Below are 22,224 nucleotides of genomic sequence, written 5' to 3' on the forward strand. Positions count from 1 at the left end.
TGAGTTACTCCAGCATTGTGTGAATATCTTTGGTATAAATCAGCATCTGCAGTTCCTTTTTATTATATTACTAGACCAAGTGGACCCGTTGGGCCCAAACCTCTCCTGCATTGGTGTTGCACCCTCTCCTCCCCCCCTCCCCTCTACCCCCACCCCCCTCCGTCCCACCCCTCTCCCCTTCCCCCCTCCCCCTCCTTCCCTCCCCTCCCCCCACTCCCCCCCTCTTCCTCCCCCCCTTCCCCCCCACTGCATCCCCCTCAACCTTCCTTCTCCCTCCCTCCCTCCCTCCCTCCCTCCCTCCCTCCCTCCCTCCCTCCCTCCCTCCCTCCCTCCCTCCCTCCCTCCCTCTCTCCCTCCCTCGGAGATAGATTTAAACTTTAAATTGTGAATAACTTTAAAATATATAACACCGATTTCAATGAAACTTCTTCCATTAGCACCAAAGGGATGACGGTGAGTAAGGTGGGCCTAAAATTGTCGTGCTATCGTGTACCGTTTTGGCTGTAGTTCAGGAACAAACAAACAAACAAACGAGAGTTTTAGTATATAGATAATCTTATGCCAAAACATCAAAACACTGTCATCAGGGGTGACAGTTTAAGAAATAAGGGGTAGGCCATTTTGGACTGAGATGAGGAAACACTTTTACACCCAGAGAGTTGTGAATCTGTGGAATTCTCTGCCACAGAAGGCAGTGGAGGCCAATTCACTGGATGTTTTCAAGAGAGAGTTAGATAAAGCTCTTAGAACTAATGGAATCAAGGGATATGGGGAGAAAGCAGGAACGGCGTACTGATTTTGAATGATCAGCCATGATTATATTGAATGTCGGTGCTGGCTCGAAGGGCCTTGTGTGGCCTACTCCTGCACCTATTTTCTATGTTTCTAATAGGGTAATCTCAGCACTTTCTAGTTGGAGCAGTAGTCTGAGCTACTACAGTGCATGTGTGAAGACAGAAACTTCATGGATGGCACATTTAGAGAGGAGCTGATACTGTTGCTTAAGTATACGCAAGCAGACAGGGTATGGGTGTGCGCTCAAATAGACTTGCAGGAGCAAATCCTATATTTACAAACATAAAAGGCGCTGTGTCTGAGCATTCACAGCAAGGGAGGTTCGGGAAAGGTGGGAATGTCCCTGATGGGATGAAATCAGGATGATCATTGGGATAATCTGTAAACAAGGTTTTCTGGCCAATGAGTAAAGGGCCTGTCCCACTGAGGCGATGTTAAGGTGATTGCCGGTGACTAGGCTGTTGCCGGATGTTTGCCGGGGTGTCGCGAGCATGATCGTGAGGAGTCTTCAAAGAATCGTAGTGGATCTCAGCGCGTCGCGGAAAAAATTTCCAGGTAGAAATTTCTCGGCGACAGCTGGCTTGTCGCCAGGTATCGTAGCTTATTGCGGGTGCTGTCTGTCGCATGCTGTCGCCCAGTTTGCTAGGTTGTCGCAGATGCATTTAGAAGCACGTAATATTAAATTAAGAAACGGCATTTGAAGATACCATAAAATACTTGTGTTTAACCAATTTATTTACCGTCAGGACATTTGACGGGTAGATTGGAGGCGACAGTTTGACGGTCAGGTAAACGTGGGAATTTCGCGATGTTTCCGAAGACGGTGTAATCTATTGGCCAGGTGCTAGTTTCACCAAAATAAGTAACATTCAACCACGATCTTTACACCTGAACGTACATCTGTACTACCACGTTCTGGCTGAGCTGCCATCCATTTATTTAAGTAGGGCCGTAAAACTATGCATATTAAACTAAAAGCTGCAGGTAGAACAGATGCAACAGTTTTGAACGAACAAATGGCGGTTCAAAGTTGCGCGCTAAATAAATGTTTAACACTTTTAGCTCGACCTGCAATTATTATTTTTTTTAAAGGCAAGAAGGCTATTAAGAGATTTCTTTTTCAACGTAATTAAAACTCGAGCTTCCAGCCAGAAATTAAACTTTGTGAATTTAACACCTTGAGCGGTTGGTTAACAGTAGTTCCAGCGAGGGGCTTGACTGGTGAATCTGGTGTGTGTGACTGACGGGAAACCTTCACCCTGAATCCAATGGGGAGGTTTAAATAAAAGGCGATAACTAGCAAATGTTACAAAATAAAATATTCAAAGCAAGTTTTTAAAACAACGTGTGGAGGAAGGAACTGCAGATGCTGGTTTACACTGAAGATGGAATATGTGGATTTTGGTCGGTACCCTTCTTCAGACTGAGAGTCAAGGGGAGAGGGAAACTAGAGATATGAAGTTCAAAGAAGCTCTTAAGTAACTTCGCACTTTCAGACCACCATGCCTCATGTAAAAGTGGCAAGGTGTAAACCGGCTCAAGGAACTGCAGATAGATGCTGGTGTACATTGAAGACAGACACAAAGTGCTGGAGCAACTCAGCGGGACAGGCAGCATCTCTGGAGAGAAGGAATGGGTAACGTTTTGGGTCGAGACCGTCGAAATCAGTCTGAAGAAGGGCCTCGACCCGAAACGTCACCCATTCCTTCTCTCCAGAGATGCTGTCTGTCCCACTGAGATACCCCAGCACTTTGCGTCTGAAAGAAAACCATAGGTACAGTAGGCACAAGATGCTGGAGTAACTCAGCGGGTCAGGCAGCATCTCTGGAGTAATGGCATCTGTGGCTGTTCGGGTCGGGACCGTTCTTCAGACTGAGAGTCAGGGGAGAGGGTAACTAGAGATCTGAAGAGGTTTAAAGAAGATCTCAAATAACTTCGCACTATCAAACCTCCCTATAGAAGTGGCATCACATCTCTGGAGAGAGGAATGGGTGGTATTTTGGGGTCAACACCGTACTTCAGACCAAGGGTCTCGACCTGAAACATCACCCATTCCTTCTCTCCTGACAAGCTGCCTGGCCCGCTGAGTTACCCCAGCTCTTTGTGCCTGTCTCCGGTTGTCACATGCATTCTGTACGACCTGACTCGGCATTGTCGTGGTCATTGACGTCGGGTAAAAGAACATTTCAGCGATCTGCTACGACTTTTGACAGTCGCCGGCAGTCGCCTAAAAAATCGTCTAAGTGGGACAGGCTCGTAAATGAGAGCCGTTAGGACGTGAGAACGTGGACAAAATAATGCAGGGGCGTGGAGCAGGAGGGCAAGGGCGGAGCGGTGGCACGGCGGTAGAGTTGCTACCTTACAGCACCAGCGACCCGGGTTCGATCCTAGCCACGGGTGCTGCCTGTATGGAGTTTGTACGTTCTCCCCGTGACCTGCATTGGGTTTTCTCCGGGTGATCAGGTTTCCTCCTACACTCCAAAGACGTGCAGCTTTGTAGGTACAGTAGAAATTGTAGATTGTCCCTGGTGTGTGCAGGATAGTGTTGGTGTGTGTGGATCGCTGGTCGGCTGTCACTGTAAACTGAACAAATCTAAACATGCCTGGCTCGTTAGGGAAAAGAAGTGGGGAAAATCAAACAAACTGGGGCAGTATCAAGTACAAGTACAAATACATCTCTTTATGATGTCCTCATTCTTTAGGAAACGGGGCTTCCCCTCTTCCATTATAGATGAGGCTCTCACTAGGGTCTCTTCTACATCCCGCAACTCCGTTCTTGCTCCCCCTCCCCCCATTCATAACAAGGACAGAATCCCCCTCGTTCTCACCTTCCACCCCATCAGCCAGCGTATCCAACAAATCATCCTCCAAATTTCCGTCACCTCCACTACTGGCCACATCTTCCCATCCCCTCCCCTTTCTGCTTCCGCAGAGACCGTTCCCTCCGTAACTCCCTGGTCCACTCGTCCCTTCCTACCCAAACCACCCCATCCCCGGGCACTTTCCCCAGCAACCGCAGGAGATGCAACACCTGTCCCTTTACCTCCCCCCTCGACTCCATCCAAGGACCCAAACAGTCTTTACAGGTGAGACAGAGGTTCACCTGCACCTCCTCCAACCTCATCTACTGTATCCGCTGTTCCAGATGTCAACTTCTCTACATCGGCGAGACCAAGCGCAGGCTCGGCGATCGTTTCGCTCAACACCTTCGCTCAGTCCACCTTAACCAACCTGATCTCCCAGTGGCTGAGCACTTCAACTCCCCCTCCCACTCCCAGTCTGACCTTTCTGTCATGGGCCTCCTCCAGTGCCATAGTGAGGCCCACCGGAAATTGGAGGAACAGCACCTCATATTTCGCTTGGGCAGCTTACAGCCCAGCGGTATGAACATTGACTTCTCCAACTTTAGATAGCTCCTCTGTCCCTCTCTTCCCCTCCCCCTTCCCAGTTCTCCCTCTATCTTCCTGTCTCCACCTACATCCTATCTTTGTCCCGCCCCCCTGACATCAGTCTGAAGAAGGATCCCGACCCTAAACGTCACCCATTCCTTCTCTCCAAGATGCTGCCTGACCCGCTGAGTTACTCCAGCATTTTGTGAATAAATACCTTCGATTTGTACCAGCATCTGCAGTTATTTTCCTACACAACTTGAGAGAAAGGTTGGTGTCTCGACACCAGGTCACAATGTGCTCCGTTTCATCATTATTTGATATCCGACCCTTAATGGAATTTGAAGCTTGAATTAGATTTGTACATGGGTGCACAATCATGGATGTACAAGGAGTATGGAGTCAAGCAAATGGGATCAGCTCAGGCAGACTCCAAGGTTGACACGGACAAGTTGGGCTCAATTCCATGCTGTGTAATTCAACATAGAAACATAGAAAATAGGTGCAGGAGTAGGCCATTCGGCCCTTCGAGCCTGCACCGCCATTCAATATGATCATGGCTGATCATCCAGCTCAGTAACCTGGCCTCAACTACCTTCTGTGGCAGAGAATTCCACAGACTCACCACTCTCTGTGTGAAGAAATGTTTTCTCATCTCGGTCCTAAAAGACTTCCCCCTTATCCTTAACGACTATGACTCATGAGAAATGTATGAATTCTTATTCAATGAAAGTTTAATTTTTGCAGCAACCTTTCATGATTTTGTGTTCTGAAAAGTTTAATATAAGCTGTTTTCTGGCAGTACACCAGTGGGTTAGTGGTGAGGCTGGACGTGAAAGAGGAGGTTGGTGAGTGCAAGACAAACAGCCGTCGATCTGTAATGGAAGTGTGTCAGAAGCGAATGATGACTTAGTAGATGTGTAGCAGTTGCAAAAGCACTGCAGTTGTCAACAAAAATACACAAGCTTGCTGTGGTGGCCCTTGCAATGGTTTGTGCATGAAATATTTCACTGGCTGCTGGGCTCTCGCCTTGAATCACATGGATAACACCACCACTTTTTCCCTTTTCAAGATCAGTGATCCAATTCCCTGTGATCTGTAATTATAGAATGTGCTCGAAGGTCACAACAGAATATCTAATGAAGTTCTATTATAAGCCTGCCTTCCCTATCTGATAGACACAAAATGCTGGAGTAACTCAGCGGGACAGGCACCATCTCTGGATAGAAGGAATGGGCCCGACCCGAAACATCGCCCATTCCTTCTATCCAGAGATGCTGCCTGTCCCGCTGAGTTACTCCAGCATTTTGTGTCTTATCTTTGGTGTAAAACAGCATTTGCAGTTCCTTCGTACACGAGCTATGAAGTTTTGATTGCTGACTATATTAGGTGCAGAGATCAATATATTTTTTGGATATTAAGGGAATCTAGGGATTATTGCAGAAAAGTGACAGACGCAATGACCTTATTGAATGGTGGACCAAGTATGAAAGGTCAAATGATCTATTCCTGTTTCTATTTCTAATGCTCTTCCGAAAGTACAAAAATAGCAACTGGAGCACAAGTCAGTGGTTATCAATTGCATTACTTTCAGTTCTCTGGTCATTAGAGAAGGGGCAGTGTTGGACCTCCTATTAGGAAATGAGATGGGTCAGGTGACGGAGGTATGTGTTGAGGAGCACTTTGGGTCTAGTGATCATAATGCCATTAGTTTCAATATCATTATGGAGAAGGTCAAATCTGGACCAAGGGTTGAGATTTTGGATTGGAGAAAGGCTAATTTTGAGGAGATGAGAAAGGATTTAAAAGGAGTGAAATGGAAATTGTTGTTTTATGAAAAGGATATAATAGAGAAATGGAGGATATTTAAAGGTGAAATTTTGAGAGTACAGAGTCTTTATGTCCCTGTTCGGTGGAAAGGAAAGAATAATAATTTGAAAGAGCCGTGGTTTTCCAGGGAAATTGGACACTTGGTTCGGAAAAAGAGGGAGATATACAATAAATATAAGCGGCAGGGAGTAAATGAGGTTTTTGAGGAATATAAAGAATGTAAAAGGAATCTTAAAAAGGAAATTAGAAAAGCGAAAAAAAGATATGAGGCTGCTTTGGCAAGTAATGTAAAAGTAAACCCCAAGGGGTTCTACAGATATGTCAATAGCAAAAGGATAGTGAGGGATAAAAATTGGTCCATTAGAGAGTCAGAGTGGACAGCTATGTGCTGAGCCAGAAGAAATGGGGGAGATATTAAACAATTTCTTTTCTTCGGTATTTACCGAGGAGAAGGATATTGAATTATGTGAGGTAAGCGAAACAAGTAGAGTAGTGATGGATTAAAGAAGAGGAGGTACGGACACTTTTGAAGAATATAAAAGTGGATAAGTCTCCAGGTCCTGATAGGATATTCCCTAGGACATTGAGGGAAGTTAGTGCAGAAATAGCAGGGGCTATGACGGAAATATTTCAAACGTCATTAGAAACAGGGATGGTGCCGGAAGATTGGCGCATTGCGCATGTTGTGCCTTTGTTTAAAAAAGGTTCTAAAAGTAAACCTAGCAATTATAGACCTATTAGTTTGACGTCTGTGGTGGGAAAATTAATGGAAAAGATACTTAGGGACAATATATATAATTATTTGGATAATCAAGGCCTGATTAGAAACAGTCAACATGGATTTGTGCCTGGAAGGTCATGTTTGACTAATCTTCTTGAATTTTTTGAAGAGGTTACCAGGGAAATTGATAAGGGCAAGGCTGTGGATGTTGTCTATATGGACTTCAGTAAGGCATTTGACAAGGTTCCACATGGAAGGTTGATTAAGAAGGTTAAATCGTTGGGTATTAATAGTGAGGTTGCAAGATGGATTCAACAATGGCTGAATGGGAGATACCAGAGGGTAATGGTTGACAATTGTATGTCAGGTTGGAGGCCAGTGTCTAGTGGAGTGCCCCAAGGATCTGTGTTGGGTCCACTGTTGTTTGTCATTTACATTAATGATCTGGATGATGGTGTGGCAAATTGGATTAGTAAATATGCAGATGATACTAAGATAGGTGGAGTAGTTGATAGTGAGGTAGATTTTCAAAGTCTACAGAGAGACTTGGGCCTTTTGGAAGGGTGGGCTGAAAGATGGCAGATGGAGTTTAATGCTGATAAGTGTGAGGTGCTGCATTTTGGTAGGACAAATCAAAATAGGACGTACAGGGTAAATGGTAGGGAATTGAGGAATGCAGTGGAACAGAGGGATCTGGGAATAACTGTGCATTGTTCCCTGAAGGTGGAATCTCATGTGGATAGGGTGGTGAAGAAGGCGTTTGGTATGCTTGCCTTTATAAATCAGAGCATCGAGTATAGAAGTTGGGATGTAATGTTGAAATTGTACAGGGCATTGGTGAGGCCGAATCTGGAGTATGGTGTGCAGTTCTGGTCGCAGGATGTCGACAAAATGGAGAGGGTACAGAGGAGATTTACTAGAATGTTGCCTGGGTTTCAGCACTTAGGCTACAGAGAGAGGTTGAATAGGTTGGGTCTTTATTCTTTGGAGCGTAGAAGGTTGAGGGGGGACTTGATAGAGGTTTTTAAAATTTTGAGAGGGACGGACAGAGTTGACGTGGGTAGGCTTTTCCCTTTGAGAGTGGGGAAGATTCCAACAAGGGGACATAGCTTCAGAATTGAGGGACAAAGGTTTAGGGGTAACATGAGGGGGAACTTCTTTACTCAGAGGGTTGTGGCTGTATGGAATGGGCTTCCGGTGGAAGTGGTGGAGGCTGGCTCGATTTTATTATTTAAGAGTAAATTGGATAGGTATATGGATAGGAGGGGATTGGAGGGTTATGGTCTGAGTGCAGGTAGATGAGACTAGGTCAGGGAGAATGGTCGGCGTGGACTGGTAGGGCCGGACAGGCCTGTTTCCATGCTGTAGTTGTTATATATGTTATATATGTTATATTACTGTTTAAATGGTCTGGTCAGCGTTAGGTTTGGTTGTGAGCGAGGTTAGTCCAGTAAGAACTGATGAATTGATTTGTTTAACCATTGTATGAGAAGATTAGGTTTTAGGGGATCCTATCCAGACTATTTGCCTATTAACATGGAAAGTACGTGAACAGGAGAAGATATTTATAACACATTAAATGATATTAAGTGTATCAAGCATCGTGATAGGATATAAAGCTATTACTGATCTGTCAAACTAAGACTGATAGCACAAAGAACTTTCTTTACATTGATAATAACCAAATAGACTGATGGGGATGCTGGTGTGTGGGATGGTCTGGGCTACATTCAAAACTCTCAGCAATTTATGGTAGTTTTAGGCAGAGCTGTTGCCAAACTAAACTGTGTTACATTCTGATGGTGTAGCAAGGAACTGCAGATGCTGGTTCAAACCGAAGATAGACACAAATGCTGGAGTAACTCAGCGGGTCAGGCAGCATCTCTGGAGAGAAGGAATGGGTGACGTTTCAGGTCGGGGACCCTGGCCCTAAACGTCACCTATTCCTTTCCTCCAGAGATGCTGTCTGACCCGCTGAGTTACTCCAGCTTTTTACGATACGAGAGAAACATAGAAACATAGAAAATAGGTGCAGGAGGAGGCCATTCGGCTCTTCGAGCCAGCACCGCCATTCATTGTGATCATGGCTGATCGTCCCCAATCAATAACCCGTGCCTGCCTTCTCCCCATATCCCTTGATTCCACTAGCCCCTAGAGCTCTATCTAACTCTCTCTTAAATCCATCCAGTGATTTGGCCTCCACTGCCCTCTGTGGCAGCGAATTCCACAAATTCACAACAATTTGTGTCTATCTTTGGTTTAAACCAGCATCTGCAGTTCCTTCGAGCACATATTAGGTAATGCGAATGCTGCTTGCCACCTTTGACATTTCTACCGAGCACCAGTTAGTGCACTATTGTGGAATGATCAATGGGCCTTTGCAAAATAGCGCACACGTGGTAAGTTACACTTGTAAAATCACATTCTAATCATGGGGTTGGTCTATGTCTCTGATATGTTTTTGACTTGATCATTATCTGTAAACTATTTAATGACCTCTGTTAATTCAAAGTCTCTTGCTTAAATCATGAAATTGGAGCTGCAGAGCATGCTTATACAAATGTTGTTCGCTCTCAAGATGCCACCCACTTGTAGCATTCCCTACATTCCTGTTTCTAATCCTCACATTCCTTTTCACAGAAATAAACATTACCATGAAAGAAACATTCCCTATGCTGAGATGGCTAACCAAACAAGTTCTAGGAGAGGTATTTATTTCACAAAATGCTGGAGTAACTCAGCAGATCAGGCAGCATCCTTCTCTCCTGAGATGCTGCCTGACCCGCTGAGTTACTCCAGCATTTTGTGAAATAAATACCTTCGATTTGTGCCAGCATCTGCAGTTATTTTCATACAAGTTCTAGGAGAGGGTAAAAGGATCCTAATTCCTACATTAGAGTTAGTACAATAGACACAAAATGCTGGAGTAACTCAGCGGGACAGGCAGCATCTCTGGAGGGAAGGAATGGGTGACGTTTCGGGTCGAGACCCTCCTTCAGACTGAGAATGATTTCTTCAGGGGAGAATGAAACGAGATATGGAAGAGTAGAAAGAACACCTAAGGTATGAAAAGAACAGGTGATAGTAGATGGTAGACACAAAATGCTGGAGTAACTCAGTGGGTCAGGCAGCATCTCAGGAGAGAAGGAATGGGTGATGTTTCAGGTCAAGGGCCGAAACGTCACCCATTCCTTCTCTCCCGTGATGCTGCCTGACCTGCTGAGTTACTCCAGCATTTTGTGTCTACCTTCGATTTGAACCAGCATCTGCAGTTATTTTCCTACACAGATTAGAGTAGACGATGATTAAGGAAATGTTGGCTGAGGGGAAGGTGACAACGAGGCATATACACAGTAAAATTAAACCAGGAGGACAGTGAAACGAGTCGGAGAACTAGGGTGGGGAAAGGGACAGAGAGCTGGTTATTCCAGTCTTCTCTGTAGGTTATTTCAGAAACAAGCTGACCAATAATTATGCATAGATGTTTACATTCAATTGAATCTGTGGAATTCTTTGCCACAGAAGGCTGTGGAGCCCAAATCAATGGATATTGCAGAGATAGGTAGATTCTTGATAAGTCGGGTGTCAAGGGGTTATGGGGAGAAGGCAGGAGAAATGGGTAAGGAGGGATAGATCAGCCACGATTGAATGGCGGAGTAGACTCGATGGGCCGAATGGCCTAATTCTGCTCCTGTTACTTATGAACGTATGAAATGACCAAGTTTCCGATATAATGTTATTGTTTACAAGCAAGATTTTTCTTTTTGCTCAAGATTCCATCATTTCCAAATTCTTGTGTCAACATTTTTTCTTTTCTTTTCTTCAGATTGACCCGACTGCACCGTTGCTGGGGCGTGGCCTAAAGGATGCTGCTTAAGTAGACACCTTTGTCGAATGCTGCTCAAGTTTACCTCTTTGCCTCATTGTGAATGGGTTGCTAACAATGCCTCGAGACCATCACAACACTGCAATGCATGGCACACTTGAAAGGATAAGGAAGCTTTCTGCCTCATTAGTTCCTGTTATGGATATTGATTATCCTCTTTCCTTTCCAGGAGCCCTGCGGTCAAGCAGTTTTTGTTCAGCATCACATTAACTGTTGCCTGTTGCCTGTTTAGCCTTGTTCTAAGTTGAGATATGGCCAGCATCTAAGTTACACCTGGGTTGCATTACCTTTCTCAGAATGGCCAGAAATCAACTGAATTGGAATGTTACTGACCTGGTACAAACACTACCTCGTTTAACAAGTCAAGCAGCCTTCTGTGGGAGAAGAAGCACAAACAGCTTGGGCTGTGGGCTGAACTCCCAAGACACCAAACCAAGTTGAAAATTACCAAAATACCAATGTGATAAGCCAGAATTTTGGGCTTGTGTTCAACAAAGATTCCACGTTGAATAGTTTTACGCCCGTATCTGAAAAACAGAAGTGCAATTTCAGATTACTGGGCTAATCAGAGGGTCCAAGAAAGATCTATTGAGATACGTGTGAGGATTTTCTCTGAAACCTGGGTGATAATTTTCACATTCCTTGGAGGGAAGGAAGGAATCTTTGCAAAAGTTACGTGCCTAAAAAAATGTCTCTGATTGGTAATGCCAAATATACTTTGCATTCTCTCTCCAAAATGTTATCCATTGACCAGGGATAAATTTCTAGGCAATGGTAAAGTTGTTAATGGTGAACATTGTTTATGTTCAATGCAGAAGTTAGACAGTTCAGGACTGCTTTTGGTGAAAGAGACTGCACATAACTCCCTGCTGACTTATTTATTAGCATTGGAACTGTTGACAAAAGCGTGCCAGGAAATTCTGAATGTAGACACTATATTTTGCAAGTGATTGAAGTTTCACCACAGGCCTGTGTGAAGTTCTCTATATTTTGCCAGGAGTCAGTTCCCTTGCATTCGTGCCTGATGACGTATTTAAACAATACGCAAGGACAATATACATTGTGAACGCTGCTCATTTTTACACGATTGAAAGTGGCTGAATCTGCAACATACAACCATGGGACTGAAAGAATGCTAACCTTGAATTGAATTACCAGACACAATGGCAATATATGGAATGAACCGTGACCATAGCAAAATATGGAATAACCTGTAATCAATGAACATTTTCCACTGAATGCAGTTTTCATTGCTTCACAACAATGCTGGAATGTCTGATTCAGAAATTAAGTATAGAACACTTCACATTCTTAGTTTACAGTTTGGAGCCTGTATATAACAATAACTATTTTCTCTAGAATGTATAGCAAAGGTTGCTATTTGTATATTTTGCTATTTTTGGTTTAAGGCATGCAACGTTCTACATTGAACCTGTATAAACCTTAAACAGCATCAGAGCAGGGTTTTCATGTTACCTTTTAGCCTGGAGATGAAAGTGAATGTGTAATACTACTTCTAAGCAGACAAAAGATAATTGTAAACGTAACATATCTTGCTGTGTCTTCCGTTTTATGCATTTATAAATAATTCCAATGTAATGCTCGCAGAAGATGAGAATCTGATTGAGAATTGTGTATCATACTTCATCTGAGTTGATTTTTAATTAACCCTCGGTCGTGATAAGTTACAATATTTCTGAAACTCTTGTTTCCCAATTTGATTCAAAATGATTTTTGTTTTGTTAGCGATGTATTATGCGCCATCTACAAAATCCTACATTATTCTCTTATGTTTTCTTTATCCAGTGGACTGAACGAAGAAGTCCTGAGGTACTCAGAATATTTTCTGCAGCTTGTCTGTAGGAGCTGCTTTTACATGTCTAATGTATTAAAGTAAATAAAACAGAAAGATAGCCTTCATTTGTGGCATTTTCTTTTGGATCATAGTATTAACTAACTACGTATAGGATTCCTAACCAATAGGCTGGGTAGTTTTAATGACTGTATATCCTTAGAGTCCACAACAAAACATCACATTGAAATCCAAGACATTTGAAGTATTTTGCTCTCAGTGTGGGAGACGGGAGATCAGGAGGAATGTTACTGCTGCCCAAGGTTCAGTGCCTCCTTTCTAAATGGTATAAGAGGGACTCTCGGAGCAACAAGCATGATATTTGACACCAAGGATGGTTAACAGCAGGTTGCCAGAAATGAGAGACGCATATAGATGGTTTCTTGCTCCTCAATAAGTAGCCACCAACAGTTCGTGACCCCAGGGAATGTCATCACAATAGCACGCAGAGGACTATAGTTCAAAGCACTCAATTTGCTGTTGTAAGTGCACTGCATGAAATCATAGAAATGCAACAGTATAGAAACAGGTTTAGTTTAGTTTTAGAGATGCAGCACGGAAACAGGCCCTTCGGCCCACCAGGTCCGCGCCGACCAGCGATCCCCGCTCACTAACACTATCCTACACACACTTTACACTTATACCAAGCCAATTAACCTACAAACCTGCACGTCTTTGGAGTGTGGGAGGAAACCGAAGATCTCAGAGAAAACCCACACAGGTCACGGAGAGAACGTACAAACTCCGTTCGGACAGGGCCCCTAGTCAGGAATGAACCTGGGTCTCCGGCGCTGCATTCGCTGTGAGGCAGCAACTCTACTGCTGTGCCACCGTGCTGCCCTAAGGTCCTTACAGCTGTGATGTTGAATCTCTTCTGTCAAATATTACAGAACTGTTCACAATATTCCAATGGGAGGGGGCTAAACAATGTTTTATACAACAGTAACATGATGTGCCAGCCCATGAACTCAATCCACCTTTGTCACCATTTGCAGGAAGCTATGGAGTTGCACCTCAAGGTTTCTCTCCACTAGAATGCTCTTATCTTTCAAAGCACATAACATGTCTGGATTAAATTGCTCGACTTTACAGCTGATCCATGTCTTGCTGTATCAGCATGTTTTAGAACCGGCACGTTGGCGCAGCAGTAGAGTTGCTGTCTTACAACGCCAGAGACCCAGGTTTGACCCTGACTACAGGTACGGAGTTTGTACGTTCTCCCCATGACCGCGTGGGTTTTCTCCGGGTGCTCCGGATTCCTCCCACACTCCAAAGACGTACAGGTTTGTAGATTAATTGGCTTCGGTAAAAATTGAAATATGCCGCTAGTGTGTAAAATAATGCTAGTGTACGGGGGAATCGCTGGTCGGTGCGGACTCTGTGGGCCGAAGACCGTGTTGTTGCACTGTACCTCTAAACTAAAGAACTAAACTAAACTGGCATGTTCCAGTAAGGAGGAGAGATGAGGATGGCAAGGTAAGATGACCTTGGGTGACCAAAAAGAGGTTGTAAATTTGTTCAATAAGTTAAAGGAAGCACATGCAAGGATTAAAAGGTTGGAATCCGACATGGATTTTGAGGAATTTAAAGAAAGGAAGAAGGAACTCTCGCGGGCAATTAGAAGGGCCAAAAAGAGGCCATAAAATGTGGTTGGCGGATCGGATTAAAGGAAATTCCCAAACTTTTAATCTATATACTAAAACTCTCGTTTGTTTGTTTGTTTGTTCCTGAATTACAGTCAAAACGGTACATGACAGCGCGACAATTTTAGGCCCACCTAACTCGCCATCATCCCTTTGGTGCTAATGGAAGAAGTTTCATTGAAATCTGTTAAAGTTATTCATATTTTAAAGATTAAATCTATCTCCTAAGGAGGGAGGGAGGAGGGAGGGGGGGAGGGGGGAGGAGGGAGGATAAGGGGGGTTGAGGGGGATGGAGTGGGGGGTGATGGGTAGGGGGGAAGGGAGGGGAGGGGAGGGGAGGGAGGGGGAAAGGGGAGGGAGGGGAGGGGGAGGAGCGGGTGCTGCACCAATGCAGGAGAGGTTTGGGCCCAAAGGGTCCACTTAGTCTAGTATCTATTAAAAACAAGGATAACCTGGGAGAATTTGGAAGAGAATAGATTAATTAGAATAGCTTCATATACAGCAGATCATGTCTTATTAACGGTCGAGTTTTTTTGTTGAGGTTACGAACGTGGTCATTGAGGGTAGGGTGGTGGATGTAGTCCACATGGATTATAATAAGGCATTTGATAAAATCCCCCAGGGTTGGCTGGTCTAGAAGATTCAGATACATGGGATTAGTAGTGGCTTGGTCACATGGATTTGGAACTGGCCACCTCAAAGAAGACAGGGTTGTGGTGGAAGGACGATATTCAGGCTGGAAGTCTGCAGGGATCTGTGCTGGGACTGCTGATGCTTCTGATATATACAAATAACAATAGACAATAGGTGCAGGAGTAGGCCTTTCGGCCCTACGAGCCAGCACCACCATTCAATGTGATCATGGCTGATCATTCTCAATCAGTACCCCGTTCCTGCCTTCCCCCCATACCCCCCCAGACTCCGGTATCCTTAAGAGCGCTTAACCTGAAGGCAGGAATAAATGAGAAGGCAGGAGAACGGGGCCAGGAGGGAGAGGTAGATAAGCCATGATTGAATGGCTTAGTAGACTTGTTAGGCCTAATGGACTAATTCTACTCCTATCCCTTATGACCTTTTGTGGCTTGAACGTAAACGTAGACGGGTTGGTTAGTCAGTTTCAGATAATACCAACATTGCTGGGGTCCTGGACTGTGAGGAAGGCAGTCAAAGTATAATTCAGGAAACAGCTCAGCAAGTGAAATGGACAGTGAAATGGCAGATGGACTTTAATCCAAACAAGTGTAAGGTGTCGCACTTTGGGAGGTGAAATGTAAGGGGAAAATAGACAGTTAATGGCATAATCAGTGTAATGAACCTGATCTGATAAGGGGACTCGAGGTAAAAGAACCATTAGGAGGCAGTGATCACAATATGATAAGGTTTACTCTACAAATTGAGAGGGAGAAGGGAAAATCGGAAGTGTCAGTGTTACAGTATAGTAAAGGGGATTACAGAGGCATGAGGCAGGAGCTGGCCAGAATTGACTGGAAGGAGGCCCTAGCAGGGAAGACGGTGGAACAGCAATGGCAGGTATTCCTGGGATAAATGCAGAAGTTGCAGGATCAATTTATCCCAAAGAGGAGGAAAGATTCCAAGGGGAGTAAGAGGCACACGTGGCTGACAAGGGAAGTCAAGGACAGCATAAAAATAAAAGAGAAGAAGTACAACAAAGCAAAGAAGAGTGGGAAGCCAGAGGATTGGGACTCTTTTAAAGAGCAACAGAAGATGACTACGAAGGCAATACGGGGAGAAAAGATGAGGTACGGGGGTAAACTAGCCAATAATATAAAGGAGGATAGTAAAAGCTTTTTTAGGTATGTAAAGAGGAAAAAAATAGTCAAGGCAAATGTGGGTCCCTTGAAGTCAGAAGCGGGGGAATTTATTATGGGGAACAAGGAAATGGCAGACGAGTTGAACCGGTACCTTGGATCTGTCTTCACTAAGGAAGATACAAGCAATCTCCCAGATGTTCTAGTGGCCAGAGATCCTAGGGTGACGGAGGAACTGAAGGAAATCCACATTAGGCAGGAAATGGATGTTGGGTAGACTGATGGGACTGAAGGCTGATAAATCCCCATGGCCTGATGGTCTGCATCCCAGAGTACTTAAGGAGGTGGCGCTAGAAATTGTGGACGCATTGTTGATCATTTTCCAATGTTCTATAGATTCAGGATCAGTTCCTGTGGATTGGAGGGTAGCTAATGTTGTTCCACTTTTTAAGAAAGGAGGGAGAGAGAAAACGGGAAATTATAGACCAGTTAGTCTGACATCAGTGGTGGGGAAGATTATAAGTCAATTATAAAAGACGAAATTGCGGAGCATTTGGATAGTAGTAACAGGATTGTTCCAAGTCAGCATGGATTTACGAAGGGGAAATCATGCTTGACTAATCTTCTGGAATTCTTTGAGGATGTAACTAGGAAAATTGACAGGGGAGAGCCGGTGGATGTGGTGTACCTTGACTTTCAGAAAGCCTTTGACAAGGTTCCACATAGGAGATTAGTGGTCAAAATTAGAGCACATGGTATTGGAGGTAGGGTACTGACATGGATAGAAAATTGGTTGACAGACAGAAAGCAAAGAGTGGGGATAAATGGGTCCCTTTCAGAATGGTAGGCAGTAACTAGTGGGGTACCGCAAGGCTCGGTGCTGGGACCGCAGCTATCAACAATATACATTAATGACTTGGATGAAGGGATTAAAAGTACCATTAGCAAATTTGCAGATGATACAAAGCTGGGTGGTAGTGTGAACTGTGAGGAAGATGCTATGAGGTTGCAGGGTGACCTTGGATAGGTTGTGTGAGTGGGCGGATGCAAGGCAGATGTACTTTAATGTGTATAAGTGTGAGGTTATCCACTTTGGTGGTAAGAATAGGAAGGCAGAGTATTATCTGAATGGTGTCAAGTTAGGAACAGGGGACGTACAACGAGATCTGGGTGTCCTAGTGCATCAGTCACTGAAAGGAAGCATGCAGGTACAGCAGGCAATGAAGAAAGCCAATGGAATGTTGGCCTTCATAACAAGAGGAGTTGAGTATAGGAGCAAAGAGGTCCTTCTGCAGTTGTACAGGGCCCTAGTGAGACCGCACCTGGAGTACTGTGTGCAGTTTTGGTCTCCAAATTTGAGGAAGGATATTCTTGCTATTGAGGGCGTGCAGCATAGGTTCACGAGGTTAATTCCCAGAATAGTGGGACTATCATATGTTGAAAGACTGGAGCGACTAGGCTTGTATACATTGGAATTTAGAAGGATGAGAGGAGATCTTATCGAAACGTATAAGATTATTAAGGGGTTGGCCACATTAGAGGCAGGAAACATGTTCCCAATGTTGGGGGAGTCCAGAACAAGGGGCCACAGTTTAAGAATAAAGGGTAGGCCATTTAGAACTGACATCAGGAAAAACTTTTCAGTCAGAGAGTTGTGAATCTGTGGAATTCACTGCCTCAGAAGGCAGTGGAGGCCAATTCTCTGAATGCATTCAAGAGAGAGCTAGATAGAGCTCTTAAGGATAGCGGAGTCAGGGGGTATGGGGAGAAGGCAGGAACGGGGTACTGATTGAGAATGATCAGCCACGATCACATTGAATGGCGGTGCTGGCTCGAAGGGCCGAATGGCCTCCTCCTGCACCTATTGTCTATTGTCTATTGAAACCAGAGCACCCCACTGGGGAGGAAACACACACAGCCACAGGGAGAACACACAAGCTCCACACATCGGCTGAACCTGTGAACCTGGGATTTTATGCCACAGTTGTACAGGATGTCGGTGAGGCCGCATTTGGAGTACCGCGTTGAGTTTTGGTTACCCTGTGATAGGAAGAAGGTTGTTAAACGTGATAGAGTGCAGAGAAGATTTGAGCTCCAGGAAGAGGTTGGGCAGGCTAGGACTATATATACCTTGGAGCAAGGACCAGAGGACATCGGTTTAAGGTGTGAGGGGGGAAATATAATAGGAACTTGAGGGGCAGGTTTTTCACACAAAGGGTGGTGTATGGAATGCTGCCAAGGGAAATAGTTGAAGCAGGTACCATAACACCATATAAAATACATTTGGACAGAGTTATGAATAGGAAAGGTTTAGAGGGACATGGGCCAAACACAGGCAGTTGGGACTAGTGTAGCTGGGGCATGGGCTAGTTGGGCTGAAGGGCCTGTGTCCGTGCTGTACGGCTCTATGATTCTGGTGTTGTGAGGCAGCAGCTCTACCACCTATGTCACTATGCTGTCATGTTCATGGAGGGAAATGGACAGTCTGAAGAAGGGTTATGACCCAAAATAGTCGTCTGTCTGTTTTCCTCCATGTAAGCTGCCTGACCGCCGAGTTACTCCAGCTGTATGTCTCTTTGTTCAAGATGCCAACTTCTGCAGTCCCTTGTGAATCCAGTGATGTTCATTGGTGGAAAAGTTGTGGGGGTGATTTTTGTAATCACTCATGTTGCAGTGTTTCTACAATGACTGCCGCCAGATTGCTGGTAGATTGCCTTTGGAGTCTCTGGAGATGTGTGATGGTTAACCTCAAGAAGCACCCATTTGCCATGGGTTCCCTCCAGATTGGCATTCACTGCCAAGTGTGGGTGACTGACTGATGAGTTGTTGCTTGAGATGGCAATAAATGTTCTGACCTCTTGAACCGGTTTCAGCAATGTTTTGTTATTTCCACATCAGGGGATCAGGGAGACAATGCTGGAGGAAGGAACTGCAGACACTGGTTTACACCGTAGACACAAAATGCTGGAGTAACTCAGCGAGACAGGCAGCATCTCTGGATAGAAGGAATGGATGATGTTTCGGGTCGAGATGCTTCTTCAGACTGAAGAAGGGTCTGAAGAAGGGTCTCGACCTGAAACGTCATACATTCCTTCTATCCAGAGATGCTGCCTGTCCTGCTGAGTTAGGTATACAATGCTGTTCTGTTATGTTGCCACCCAGCTTGCACTATCTTCACATTAACCTGAACACCTATTGCAGAGGCGATTCCTGTTAAAAAAAAAGGTAATAAGAGCATGCAAGACAATTGCAGCCCAGTCAGCTTGTTGTCAGTAATAGGATTGCTATCAGAAGCAATAATCAATGAAAGCATTAGCTCACATGTGGCAACATTTTAGTTGACAGAAGTCATATGTGCATTTGTTGGGGGAAAATCATGTTTGACTAAATTGTTTGATGTGTCTATTGAGGTAATAAAGAAGACTGAAAGAAATACATTTGATGCTGGCCAAATGGATTTACAGTGACTGTTTATTTACTGTTTATTTAGGGCATCACAGTAGCGCAGTGTTGCTGCCTTACAGTGAATGCAGCGCCGGAGGCCCGGGTTCCATCCCGACTACGGGTGCTGTCTGTACGGAGTTTGTACGTTCTCCCCGTGACCTGCGTGGGTTTTCCTCGAGATCTCTGGTTTCCTCCCACACTCCAAAGACGTACAGGTTTGTAGGTTAATTGGCTTGATATAAGTGTAAATTGTCCCTAGTGTGTGTAGGACAGTGTTAATGTGCGGGGATTGCTGGTCAGTGCGGACTCGTTGGGCCGAAGGGCCTGTTTCTGCGCTGTATCTCTAAACTAAACTAAACTGGCCCTGGCCCCATTCATCTTATCCCTCTGTTGACAACTGCCGTAAGCATCCAACCCAAATTTTTAAAGGAAATCCCAATCTTTCCCACAAATTGCCGAACTTTAAATTCTCGTGTTGCAGACTCCAATTCTCCGACAGCCATAAATCTCCCTTTGGCCAGACTGCCACCCCCTTCCTCCATTGACCTCAGACTGACCTTCAATGACCTAACTTAGTGCCTGATGTTCAACCCACCAGGCACAGCCCGTGTCCTGTTTCTTTCAGTCATGGAATACCATTGATTTGGTAATGAATGTGTCGAGTCAAGTTTATTGTCTCCTGCACATCTACTGTGAGGTGCTGGTACAATGAAGGATCTTATTTCCAGCACCAAAGGCACATAAACATAGACAACACGGTAAAACAAATCGTATAGAAATTAGAAATAAATGATTGGTGACATTTTTAAAAGAAAGACAACTGCAAAAAAAACATGACATTAATGCAAACCATAATTAAAAATAACCAAGTCCATGGAGTATTGCAGTGATGATTTATGACCAAACCCAGCATTAAAACACCACACAAACCAAGCAGTGCTCTTTTAATTACAAAGGCGATTTTTATAGGCCAGACGTTTGATCCGTAATTGTATGCTTACCATTCTTTAAACATCTGGTGAAGTACTAATGTGCAGGAGGGAACAGCAGATGCAGGTTTAAACCAAAGATGGACACAAAATGCTGGAGTAACTCAGCGGGGCAGGCAGCATCTCTGGAGAGAAGGAATGGGTGACGTTTCGGGTAGAGATCCTGAACAGTCTGAAGAAGGGTCTCGACCCGAAAACGTCACCCATTCCTTCTCTCCAGAGATGCTGCCTGGCCCGTTGAGTTACTCCAGCATTTTGTGTCTATCTTTGGTGAAGTGCTAATCCCTGCTGACTCGATCCTGACTATCTGAAATTGCAAAGCGAAAGCATGCACATTTCAAAGACAATTGACAACCAAATTGATATTCCTTTGATAATCCTTTTCCACCTTTGGAGAAAACCCTTCCATCGAGCGATAAGAATTGTCAACTCTGCTTTGCCATTTTCATGAATTTGCCGAAGTCTTGATTGTGTAGCATTGGTTGTAAATGTTAGATTCCTGTTTGGAGATTTGTCTGTTCATTGGGATAGAGGAATGTTAGACATAGTTGGACATAGAGCTTTATCACGTCTGTTATGAAAAGCGGATTTCATCGGATAACCAAGCTAGTTGCCAACATGAACAACGCAATGTGGCCCTAACAATATTATCCCCATTTTCAGGTTTTTAATGTCAAGTTCAAGGACTGTAAATCAACTTTATTGCCCGACAATTGAGAAGGCCAAGTCATATTGTTTGATTAGTTTAGTTTAGTTTAGTTTAGAGATATAGCACGGACACAGGCCCTTTGGCCCATTGAGTCCACGCTGACCAGTGATTACCAGTACACTAGCACTATCCCTCAATCTAGGGACAATTTACAAGTTTTACCAAACCAATTTACCTACGAACCTGTTTGTCTTTGGAATGTGGGAGGAAACCCGAAGATCTCGGAGAAAACCCACGCAGGTCATGGGGAGAACGTACAAACTCCGTACAGACAGCACCCGTAGTCGGGATCGAACCTGGGTCTCTGGCGCTGTAAGCATTGCAAGGTAGCAACTCTATCACTGCGCCACCGTGCCGCCCCCTGAATAGTAATTGTAGAGTATTATTAAGTGTTCTTGTTTGATGTGCATGTTCATTTCTTATGTCTCTCTCTGTCTATCCTTTGGAGTATTCCTGTGGCAGTAGGGCCAACAATATCTCTCGGTTCCCAGTGAGGAGTTCCCTTTGAAGGTTGATGAGACAGGGTTGTGTTGATCTTGATCAAGAAATTGGTATTTATTTCAATCCAAGAGGCCTGATGGGCAAGGTGGGTGAACTCAATGCGTGGATAGATAGGGTCGGATGGGAAGTTGTAGCCATTATGGAAAGCTGGCTGAGGGATTGGACTGGCAGCTTGATGTTCCAGAGTACAGGTGCTACAGGTGAGATAGACGTGGGGGTAAAAGAGGAGGGCGAGATGCTTTACTGATTAAGGAGAAATGTTACCGCAAAGGCTCCTCAGAAACCAAAGAGGAGACCATGTGCGGAGCCCCGGGAGTCGGGCAAGGTCCTCTTTGAGTATTTCTCTGATGTTTGTACTGAGAAGAAAGACGTGAAGATGAGGGAACTTGGAGACTGTTAATGGAGATGTCTTGAGGATAGTCCATATTAGGGACTTCCTAAGCCGTTTGAAAGCAAATAAATCTCCCGGGCCTGATCAGGCGTATTCGATAAAACCGTGGGAAGCCAGAGAAGCCGTATACTAAATCATGAGGGGGTTTACAAAATCATGAGAGGGTTTACAAAATCGTGAGAGGAATAGATCAGGTAGATGCATAGAGTCTTTTACCCAGAGTAGGGGAATCGAGGGCCAGTGGACATAGGTTCAAGGTGAAGGGGAAAAGATTTAATAGGAATCCGAGGGGTATCTTTTTCACA

The 22,224-nt window shown here is 44.5% G+C and overlaps 1 protein-coding gene across 1 annotated transcript in view; it reads left to right on the forward strand.

Moving 5' to 3' along the window:
* The window catches only part of LOC144595391 (insulin receptor substrate 2-like), a 41,431-nt gene extending 28,977 nt beyond the window's left edge, over positions 1–12,454 (forward strand). The window contains exon 2 of the mRNA XM_078402892.1: positions 10,562–12,454. Coding sequence (XP_078259018.1) covers positions 10,562–10,566 — 5 coding nt within the window. The 3' untranslated portion in view covers positions 10,567–12,454. The remainder of the gene's footprint in view (positions 1–10,561) is intronic.
* The last annotated feature ends 9,770 nt before the right edge of the window (positions 12,455–22,224 follow it).

Source organism: Rhinoraja longicauda, chromosome 7 (genome assembly GCF_053455715.1).
Source record: "Rhinoraja longicauda isolate Sanriku21f chromosome 7, sRhiLon1.1, whole genome shotgun sequence".
In the NCBI taxonomy this organism is placed as follows: domain Eukaryota; kingdom Metazoa; phylum Chordata; class Chondrichthyes; order Rajiformes; family Arhynchobatidae; genus Rhinoraja; species Rhinoraja longicauda.